At 44.5% G+C, this 11,325-nt stretch overlaps 1 protein-coding gene across 7 annotated transcripts in view; it reads left to right on the forward strand.

Annotated features, from left to right (window-relative positions):
• SLC35F1 (solute carrier family 35 member F1) overlaps positions 1–11,325 on the forward strand; it is a 487,869-nt gene that overhangs the window by 85,556 nt on the left and 390,988 nt on the right. The window contains exon 1 of one of the 7 annotated variants that reach the window (XM_084777328.1): positions 9,589–10,382. The exons of the other annotated variants lie outside the window; for them this stretch is intronic. Coding sequence (XP_084633454.1) covers positions 10,210–10,382 — 173 coding nt within the window. The 5' untranslated portion in view covers positions 9,589–10,209. Of the gene's footprint in view, positions 1–9,588; positions 10,383–11,325 lie in introns of those variants that run through there. 7 annotated transcript variants of the gene reach the window in all.

The raw sequence follows: 11,325 nt of genomic DNA on the forward strand, positions 1-11,325 counted from the left end.
TATCTAGTGTATGCCTTCCCCTATGCCTCTATTAAATGTCTGGGATTTAGCAGTGCTCTACAATGGCTGGACCTAAGTGCCAGTTTATAAGCTGACTCTGACCTTACATTGGTTTGCTGCTTCTAAAATCTCTGTTTAGCAATTTCCTTCTCAGGCTTTTCCACTTTTTATTAAGCAAAATAAAACTAAATTTATTAACTAAATTAACAACTAAGAGGTAGTCATACTAGATATCAATGCTTATGTTAAAGATACCTCAAACCTTTATGTTAGCACACATTTGGCAGAGTAGAAGTTGAAGAGTCTTGACAGCATTTGGGCAGCTTTCTTTGAGTGGGTCCTCAGAATTCTGCAATACTGAGATTCAACCTACAAATTGACTTTGAATGCAGATAATAAGTATCTTCAAAGTACTCAGCCAAATATGAAACATTATGTCACATATCCTCTTCTCAGGGTAGGGAATATGCAAGAGGACAGGGAAGAAAGAACGTAAGAGCCAGAGATCAGGGAGGACTCTTGAGAAACAGTGCTTTTTGGACACAAAAGGCATGTTGCACTCAGTAATTCACAGCATCTGTGGTTGCCTGGCCCAGATATGCACGTGATACAAGGCAGTCAACATTCCAAATGGATGGGAAAGGGGTTAGGGTTAGGGTTAGGGTTAGGGTTAGGGTTAGGGTTAGGGTTAGGTTAGGGTTAGGGTTAGGTTAGGGTTAGGGTTAGGTTAGGGTTAGGGTTAGGTTAGGGTTAGGGTTAGGGTTAGGGTTAGGGTTAGCTATTGACAGTTAATGGTTTCTGTGAAGAGGTGAATTGGATTTTTTCAGGGGTATAGACCCTGATAGGTTGAGTATGTTCCACACCCATAGACATGCTGGCAGCACTAATTGGACTCATTTGGACTCAATAGGTTCTCTCTCCCTCTCCCTCCCTCCCTCCCTCCCTCCCTCCCTCTCTCTCTCTCTCTCTCTCTCTCTCTCTCTCTCTCTCTCTCTCTCTCCCTTTGTGTGTGTGTGTGTGTGTGTGTGTGTGTGTGTGTGTGTGTGTGTATTCAAGCATACATGAAATTGAGAAAAGAACATGATGGGGTATGGTGATTTGAATAAGAATGGTGCACATAGGCTCACATTTTTAAATGCTTAGTCATCAGGGAGTGAAACCATTTTAAAGGATTAAAAGGATTAGGAGGTGTGGCCTCATTGGAGTAGATGTGGCCTTTTTGGAGGAAGTGTGTCACAGAGGGTAGGCTCTAAAGTTTCAAAAGCTCATGCCAGGCTCAGTCTCTCTTCTCCTACTGCCTGTGTATTTGTATGTGGAGCTCTCAGCTTCTTCTCCAGCACCATGTCTGCATGTATGCCATCCTGCTAAGATGGGGAGGGGTCTGGGAGGAGCTGGAGGGGATGGAACAGAAAAATCAAAACACATAATATAGGTATAAAATTCTCAAAATACGAATAAAAATTACATTAATTTTTTTAAAAAACAAAATTGGCTTTGAGGGGAACCTACGGAGATTTGGTCCTTTATATTTGGTGGGTTTTGTTGCTGTTTGGGATTTCTTATTTTCCCCACTAACTCCAAGTTTCAGCTCCATCCCTGCCATGTCTCCCATTGGAATTGCTTCATCTCTTCACTTTGATTTTCAGTTGCCTCAGGACAAAGACAGGATGTATACGGGGCTTGTAATGTGCTTAGTTGCCTTTTTGAGACAGGGTCTCATTTATCACTCTGGCCTTGGACTCCCCCCCCCTTTTTTTTTTTACTGTCACCACTTTCCAAGTGCTGATATTACAAGTATAAACTTTAAGATCTGGCCCCAAATATTGTTCTCTGGCACTGAGGATTGAACCCAGGGCTTTGCACATGCTGGGCAAGTTTCCAACTATTGGGTTATATCTTTAGACCATAATGTACTTCATTTCATATGTATTTTGTTTTCCTAAAGAATCACTGTATTGACTTCTGTCCAAGATATGAATCATCTTTTAGAATTGTTCAGGGGAGAGTAAATACCAGTGTTATCCACCCACATGTCAACCATTTAACAAAGAATACTTTTCATGTTAAATTCCTTATATTTACTTTATTGAGCCTTATGAGTCCTAAAACAAATTTCTTTTTAAATTTTAATTTATTATAATTTATTTAGATTATATCCCAATTGTTACACCCTTGCTCTTAGCTTCCTGTTTCCAACCTCCCTCCCTCTTCCACCCTATTCCCCTCCCCTAGAACTCTGACAGGTGGGGTCCTCTTCCCCCACCATCTAACCACAGCCTATTAGGTCTCAAGTGGATAGCCTGCATACCCTTCCTCTGTGTTCCCACAGGGTCTCTCCACAAAGGGGCAGTGATCAAAGCACAAGCACCAGAGTTCATGTCAAAGGCAGTGCCCAGCTCTGCCCACCCCCCTTCCCCAGTGGAGAATGAGCTGTCCATCAGCTACATCTGAACAGGAGGTCTAGATTCCATCAGTTTGTGCAGCCCTCTTCTCCCCCAGCCTTGATGGTCTCCTTGTAGAGCTCCAGGCAGTGACCAACCCCCCATCCTTCCACCTCCCAACTCTTCCATACAACTTGCAGTTCTTCGCCCAGAGTCTGGCTTTTATTAGTATCTGTCCTGATCCCCCACTGGGTGGAGTCTCTCAGATGAAATCTATGTTGGGCTAATATCCACTTACAAATGAGTATATACCATGTGTGTGTTTCTGGGTCTGGGTTATCTCACAAAGGATGATCGTTTCTAGTTCCAACCATTTGTCTGCAAGTATCAAGATTTCCTTGTTTTTGGTAGCTGGATAGTATTCCATTGTATAAATACCTTAAAACTTTTTTTAAAATTTATTAAGATCCTACAAAAATTCCCACTTTTGTAGATTAAGGCATTGATGCTCAGGAAGCTTGAGAGAAATGCTTACAGTTGACTCACTGAGGAAATAATAGTAGAATTGAAACTGAGAGTATTTGGCCCCTGTTTCTATGATAACACTCTACCTAGCTAGCCAAGAAGTCAGTATACAAGTAACACAGTATTTTGCGCTAATAGTTTATGAACTAAATTGTTTATGGGGAGATGTTGATGTTACAAGTCAAAGATAATAATTGAGCTTTATATAAGACTTTAGTTTTTACATTCACAGATAAAGGGTAACATAGTTCTTTAAACAGTGACAATTTCTGCTGGGTACCACTCATCACTTATTTTCAGTGTTGAGGATCAAACCAAGGCCATTACACAGGCTACATAAGTTTCTTCACCAGCCATGTTCCCCAGCCATCAACAGACAATTTTGCTGTATATTTATATATTAAAATGATTGTCACTCATTGAGGTAACTGATCCTATAGAACCAATTCTTTCATGAAATAATAGTATAGGTAATTATGATCCACAGAACCTAATTATTTGGTTAGCACTGAGAAAACATTTATTATTTATTAACAGAAAGCTGTATATCATTATGATGGTATATACCAACTATATTTTAATTTTTTAAATTATTTTTTGGTTTTTTGAGACAGGGTTTCTTTGTAGTATTGGCTATTCTGGAACTAGCTTTGTTTACCTGGCTGGCCTCAAACTCATCACAGAGATTTGCCTGCTTCTGCCTCTCAAGTGCTGGGATTAAAGAGGAGCACCACCACAACCTGGCTATCTATTATACTTTTAGAAATAGTACACTTTATAAAAAATACATAGATATTGGCCAGACATTGGTGGTGGATGCTTTTAATCCCAGAACTTGGGAGGCAGAGGTAGGCTACATAGAGAAACCCTGTCTCAATGAATAAAAAAAATTGTCAGGAACTGTGGCACACACCTCTGGGAGGCAGAGACAAACAGATCTCCATGAGTTCAAGGCCAGCCTGGTCTACCAAGTGAGTACAGGACAGCCAAAGCTTCACAGAGAAACCCTGTCTCTAAATAAAAATAAATAAATAAATTTATTAATTAATTTAAGAAAGCATAGATTTTTTAAAAAACATTAGAGCATAGTCTGGTTCTTCAAAATTAAATCACATCTGCAATTACTAAAATACTAATATCTTTTTTTAAACTCTCTTTATCTAGAGCCAATTATAACCCACTAAGTCTAAGTTTACCCCAGAGAAGCAAGTTTCCATAATGCAAAATAAAAATTTGCATAACCAAGCCAAATTACAGTGTAAAATGTGTGACATCTTGCCTCCTGTTGCTTATTGTTTCTTTCTCTGTTTTGTGCATATCATATCCATGATAATCATTTGCCAACTATCTTAACTGATGATGAATGAGTGTTTGTGGATGTTCTGTTGTTTAATGTCACAATTATTTTATTAATTTAATTTCAATTTAAATGTAATGGCACACCCATTCTGTTCTCCTTTTTTTCTTTCTCTTTATATCTTAAAAAAAAAAATCTCTCTCCTTTTCTCATGAATGAGTTTAATTGGGTAAATGAAAACCCTGAAAATATCTAGAAGCTGTGTATTCAGTTGTGTGTGTGTGTGTGTGTGTGTGTTGGTTTGAATAAGAATGTTCCCCATAGGTTCATATATTTGGATGCTTAGTTATCAGTAAGTGGCACTACTTGAAAAGGATTAGGAGGTGTGGCCTTACTGGAGTAGGTTCAGCCTTGTTGGAGGAAATGTCTCGAGAGGTGGGGCTTTGAGGTTTTAAAAGCCCATGACAGGCCCAGTGCCTTTGTTCCTGCTGCCTGCAGATCTGCATGTAGAAGCAGCTCTCAGCTCCTTCTCCAGTACCATGTCTGCCTGTGTGCCGCCATGCTCCTTGCCATGACGATAATGGGCTAAGTCTCTGAAACTGTAAGCAAGCCTTAATGCTTTCTTCTATAAGAGTTGCTTTGGTCATAATGTATCCTTATGACCAGCAATAGGACAGTGAATAAGATAGAAATTGGTACCAGGGACTAAGATATTACCATGGCAGGCAAGGTATTGTTGGAAGAATGTAGACTTTTTGATTAGGAAAGCAGTTGAATGCATTGAGCAGGACTTAATGGATTATATGAGTAGAAACACGAAAGGCAGTTTTGAGAGTGATTTGAACCATTGGGGTTCCAGAAGTTTTAGAGGGGAACATATTAGTAAGTGTCTTAGAGGCCATTCTTATATTTTGGTAAAGAATATGGCTGCCTTTTGAACTAGTCCTAAAAACTGCCTGAGGTTAAATTGAAGAGTTTTTGGTTGAGGAGATTTAAAGACAGCCTAGTATTTACAGTGTTATGTGGCCACTCTTATGCAAATTTATAATGAAAGGGAACAAGTTAAGCAAGGAAAAAATACAAATCGTACAGTTTCAGGAGAAAAGGAGAACCAGGAAATATAATGGAGCTAATTCTAGTGCTCAAGGAAATATAAAGTTTAAAGAAAAGTCAGATGCTAATGGGAATAAATGGTGAGGTGAGCTCAGGATAAGGCCCCAGCCAGCTAAGCTTCCAACTTGTGAAAAGATATTAAAGAAAAACCTAAGCACTGAAGGAAACCAACAACAGAAAGCTGATACACATATAATTGAACAAGTGGGGCAAGTTCCAGCCCCAGCAAACAGCAGATCTTGGCAGCTTTGGCCATGTGGTTCTGGCTTTAGAGTCAAGAGTGCATGAAAGGAATCATGGGACCTCATTCTGCAGCCAAGGCAAGCTGCTGAGGCCAGATGTGTGTCAGGGGCATGGAGGCCCAGAAAAGCCGTTGTGTGAAGCTGTGAAGTTGAAGGCAGGATTGTGTTGGAGACATCAAGATGTTGGAGAGGCCAGAGCTGAGGCATGCCTGCCAAGCAGAGCTGATAGCAGGGAGTGGAACCAGCCCAAGACAGAAAATTGTGCTGCAGTCAACAAAGCTGAAACGAGCTGGAGATCTGAAAACGCTTGACATCAGACATGGAGATGCAGAGTTTGGCGTTTTCTCGGCTTGTTTCAAGTCTTGCTTTGGTTCAGTGTTTTCTCACTATGATTCCTCCTTCTACCCCTTGTGGAATGGTGATGTATCTCCTGTGCCATTGTATGCTGGAAGTATTTGACTTTTTAAATTTTAATTTATTTTTATTTTATTTTTTTTTATTTTATAGGGGATTCCAGTTAAGAGATTGCATGAGTCTCAAAAGAGACTTTGAACTTTTAAGCAGTGTTGATACTGTGATAGGCTATGGGGACTTTCCAAGTTGGATGGAATGCTTTTCTGAATCAGGATGCCTATGGGGCCAGGGAATGGTTTGAAGAAAAAAAAAAAAAGATACCCATAGGCTTGTATATTTGAATGTTTAGTCATCAGAGAGTGGCAGTACTAGGAAGGATTAGGAGGCGTGGCTTTATTGAAGGATGTGTGCCACTCGGGGTGGGGGGTGGGGGGTGGGGGGTGGGGGCTTGAGGCTTCGAAAGTCCAAGCTATGCCCTGCATCTCTCTCTCTCTTTGTGCTTCCTCTGGATCTGGGTGCAGAACTCTTGGCTGTTTCTTCCACACTGTGTCTGCCTGTGTGCTGCCATGGTCCCTTGCCACAATGGTCGCGAACTAAATCTTTGAAACTATAAGCAATCCCCATCTAAATGCTTTCTTTTATGAGTTGCCTTGGTCACGGTGTCTCTTTACGGCAATGAAACATTTACTGGGACAGTACTTGTACGTGCGCCTATGTGTTTATTTGTGTTTGTGTGTTAGGTTCAATAAGGCATAGGAGAGAGGGACTGATATTAGGAAAATGACAGAAGGAAGATGTATGAGCCACTTGGCATTTGTAGCACCAAGCGCAATCTAGGCGACTCCGCGGCAATTTTGCCCCAGGTACCTTCTGGACCATGACCCTAACGTGATTCTCGTTGCGATGCACACGTTTACTCTATGCTGAACAAATTAGTCAAAATGCCAGATGGCTCTGAGGTCTCGATTTCAGGCCCAAACGATGCACATCTTTCCATGAGATAACCGAGTTAAAAAAAAAAAAAAGAGCAACACTATACACAAAGGTATAAGTTGCGTGAATAGCCAACTTGCTTCCTTAAGGAATTCATCAGAATTAGTTGTGTCTTCAGCACTACTCAGGCGATGTAATAGGAGGAAAACCTGTCGAATGGGCATTTTGCAGCCGTCTCAGGCCACTGACTGACTGTGCATGGCCTTGTAAGGCCGTGGTTGTGACTAGGGACCCATATGCCACCACTAAGAGCCAGACTGTATTCGCACCCCTACTTTAATTTGATAAGAAGTCACGGAGAATAGATTTTGAGACAAAGAGACAAGCAGCACTTTTGCAGCAGGGAAGAGGGGGGACGGGCTTCCCATATCTTTTCTGTTTAATTCCATGTCAGGTTTACTGCTATGATATTTGCACCCTCGATATCAGTTTACCCACCTCTTACACGCTACTTAGCTATTTAAGAGTGAGTGTAGAACACGGAATCTGCGAGGTGCTGCTCATCTATGATGTGAGATAATAAAGTCTTTTTTTTCACCAGCAGAATTAGTTCCCCCTCCCCTTGAAATAGTTAGGATTACTATCGTTTTGATGAAACACAATGTCCAAAAGGAAGTTGGGGAGGAAAGGGTTTGTTTGGCTTACACTTCCACATCAAAGTCCATCACTGCAGGAAGCTAGGGCAGGAACTCAAACAGGGCAGGAGCCTGGAGGCAGGAGCTGATGCAGAAGCCATGGAGGGGTGTTGGTTCCTGGCTTGCTCCTCATAGATTGCTCAGCCTGCTGTCTTACAAAAGCCAGGACCACCAGCCAAAGGGTGGCACCACCTTCGATGGGCTCAGCCCTCTCACATCAACCACTAATTAAGAAAACGCCCTACAGGCTTGCTTGCCTGATCTTATGGGGGCATTTTCTTAATTGAGGATCTCTCCTCTCAGATAACTCCTGTGTTGAGTTGACATCAATTATCCAGCACCACCTCTTATCACATTTTCTCATCGCTGTTTTCTCTTTTCCTATCTCAATGGAGCTTTAGAACATTTGGATTTAGCAGTCTCTCTCGAGAAATATATATATATATATATATATATATATATATATATATATATATATATATATATATCAGACATGGAAGTGCAGCCACAGAACTGAGTTGTTGTATGCCAGAATCATTCAAAAGGAATTCAGCTAAACGTGAAGGAGGAGGAGGGCACTGAACCAACCAGTTATTCAAGGAAGACACCTGAAATGACCATAATGCTGTTTTAATAGAGATGTTCCTATGGAAATTTGCTGCCAGGTCCAGCTGAAGCGCATTTTATTCACGTCTACTATTTTGGAAGCTCCCCAAGGGCAAATTCATTGCAATCTATTGGGGATTTTAATGTTCACAAGATTACACGCATTGGTCTTGTTTGTAAGTAACTCTTCTACCTGTCCTGAAGATCTGGGGTGGCTATTCCAGGATGAAAAAAAATCACTGAGAAAGCATGGCGTGATGTTCTAATTATAAATGGCAAATGGTCCAATTTGGGTGGAATTTTGTAGAAAGGGACCTTAGGGACAGATCAGGTAAAAACTGGGTTTGAGAGATACTTAAATATAGACCGGATAGGTTTTATACATGTTTACTTATTCAGTGTGTGTGTGTGTGTGTGTGTGTGTGTGTGTGTGTGTTTAATGAAAAGGAACCTCCCATATTATAAAAGGGACTGGCTTGTTTTTATTATTATTATTATTATTATTATTATTATTATTATTATTATTATTATTATTATTATTATTTTGCCTCACCCACTGCCCTCTTTTCCCTCTTTTGAAAATACTCTACTTTTGAATGCTATTTGCCCCGGAACATCCTAAACAGTAGTTTTAATTGCTAGTCTCCACAGCATTGAGATTCAACGGCAGTATCAACGTGCTTTTGTGTGTGAACAAATACACCTGTTAAACTTACTCAGTGCGATCAATTCCCCATTCTGCAGTGAGGTGGAGAAGATTCTTAAATGCATATCATTTTCGTTGCAAGATCGTTGCCCGGGCTATCTAGATTAAGGGACATTTAAGAAAATTTCCCGAGTCAATTACTGATTGCAATGGAGATCAATAGGCAGAAGGGATGCCTGGGACAAAGTCCATTCAGTAGAAAGTGGGTTATGATTTCCTTTAACAGCTGGAAGACCTTGAAGGAAACACCAGGCCCTCCTGATGGGTAGTTTACCTCATTTAACTCTTATTAACTCTTACAGCGCCCCTGGGAGACTCATGAGTATCCTTGTCCTAGAATTTAAGAAACGGCCTCGGATCTCTGTTATTTTCAGAAGTGCTGTTAGAGTTCGCTCCGTCGCCCAAAGGGAGATGTTTTGGAGTGATTTGGCTTGCTTTTCTCAATTCCCAGAATGCATTTTTTTTCCTTTTGGTGAGAAACTGTTTCTCTTCTCATTTCCTCCAGGTCTATTCTGATCAGCGTAGTTGTGATATTTCGGTGCTCAATTTGGATTCGTATAACCTGGGCCCACAGCTGTCTTTGTGTAGTGCCGCTGTCCCGGGCCGGTGGTGCTGGATCCCGCAGAGCTTTCACAGAAGCGAGAGGAATCTTCCCCCGATTTCAGAGGGAGGTGCTATCCTGTGCTACCTTAAAAAGACGAAATCACCCACCACCAGTCACAGCATCCTAGACGCCAGGAGGGCTGGGGGACACCAAGGCACCTCTTGAGCGCCCTCTGGCGAGAGCAGAGCACGCGTATTTCCCTCCCCTCCCACGCTCCCCCCCCCCCTCCGCTGCCGCGGCGCCCCCGCCCGGCGCTCCAGGTTCACTCTTGGTCTCTCACTCCGTGAGACACAGACGGCAGCTTTCTGAGCGAACCCGGCACCAAGCAGTAGCAGTGCCACCGCAACTGCCATCGCCAGGACAAGCCCTGGGCATTGGGAGAGAAAGCGAAACGCGGCACGTTCCTCCCTCTGCACGGTCCTCGCAGTGGACCCAGCAGCTCCGACCCCCTTTGCAACCACTTGGCGGGGTGTGCCAGGACTTGGGTCGCTGCTAGGGGAAGAGCCCGGGCTGGAGGCGGTGGCGGCCCGGAGCGAGGGTGTTGCTGCCAGGATTGGGTAGAAAGCCGAGAGCACTGCTCTGGGAGGAGGCGCACGGAGCCGCGGGAGCCTCCCCGCTTCGTCGCTTAGCAGGCGGCACCGCCTCCCGGGCCGGGGCCGCTCGGCAGGGTCTTCTGCGTGTTCCCGGGCCCAGAGCCCGCGCACTATGTGCCGGGCAGCGTTCTGATAACCACCCGCCGCTACCTCCGCCGCGATGATCCCTCCCGAGCCTCCGCAGCCCCAGCTGCAGCAGCCACCGCCGCCGGCCCCGCCGAACCATGTGGTGACCACCATCGAGAACCTGCCAGCTGAGGGCAGCGGCGCCGGGAGCCTGTCCGCCTCCTCTCGGGCTGGCATGCGCCAGAGGATCCGCAAAGTGCTGAACAGGTGAGTAAGGCGCCTGGCGGGGATGCCAGGGACAGGCGCGGCGGGCGCCCAGCCCGTGGTCCCTACTCTCCCAATCGGACGTCCCTGAGGTCCCTTGGAACTGGGTCCGGGTCAGGGGAGATCAGTGAGTCCGGACGAGCTCTCCCTGCGCTCATGGAGAGGCCGCGACAGCTTTGTCTTGGCGCTGGGATCCCCCAAGTGGCGGGGCTGAAGGCAGGTCCGGGGAGCGAGTTGGGGTGAGGCGGGGTTGTTCTACCTGCAGCTTCCCTGTGTGTGTCCACACTCAGGCCTTGCATCCTCACGTTGTTTCACTCCCCCTATCCACTCTTATCCCAGCTTTGCGCTCTGGGGACCCCTGAACATGGCCTGGGCGGAGGCGGGAAGGTGCCGGGCTGTGATGATGGCGTGGAAGTCGCCAACCTCCCTCTGTCTTTTGCTCCGCCCTGGTGGCACCGACCCACCTCCCCAGGGGCATAGGGTCGTGGTGGGGATCCCCCACCCTCACCTCCAGACAGAAGGGGAAAACACTTCTGTTGGACGCTCTCGGGTTGCTGCGCAGACTCTTGGTGGCTTTGGAGCAAGGGAAAAGGCTAGAGGCCTGGACCAGACCGGAACAAAGTGCGAAATATTGCGGGAAGGGTGGGAGAATCAGGTGCCTGGCTACTCTGGCTCCCAGGCTGAGCTGGAGGATCTCCCAGGCCTCCAGTGCTAGAATCTGCACAGTGGGTTATCAAGGACAGACATGTTTTAGGACGAGGAGGATCCTATTGACAAGAAAGTGGGATCCTATAGTACCCTCATTCCCATTGTACCCTCAACTGTGATGTGAAAGGGACTTCGGCTACTTAACTAACTTAAGTGATTGACGAACTAATAGGTAAAATTCACATAGCCAGTTGTGTGGCTGGCTTTCCAATGTACGGTAACCCTTCCGAATGCATTA

This window comes from Acomys minous, assembly GCF_964271855.1.
Source record: "Acomys minous genome assembly, chromosome: 3".
NCBI classification, from domain to species: Eukaryota; Metazoa; Chordata; class Mammalia; order Rodentia; family Muridae; genus Acomys; species Acomys minous.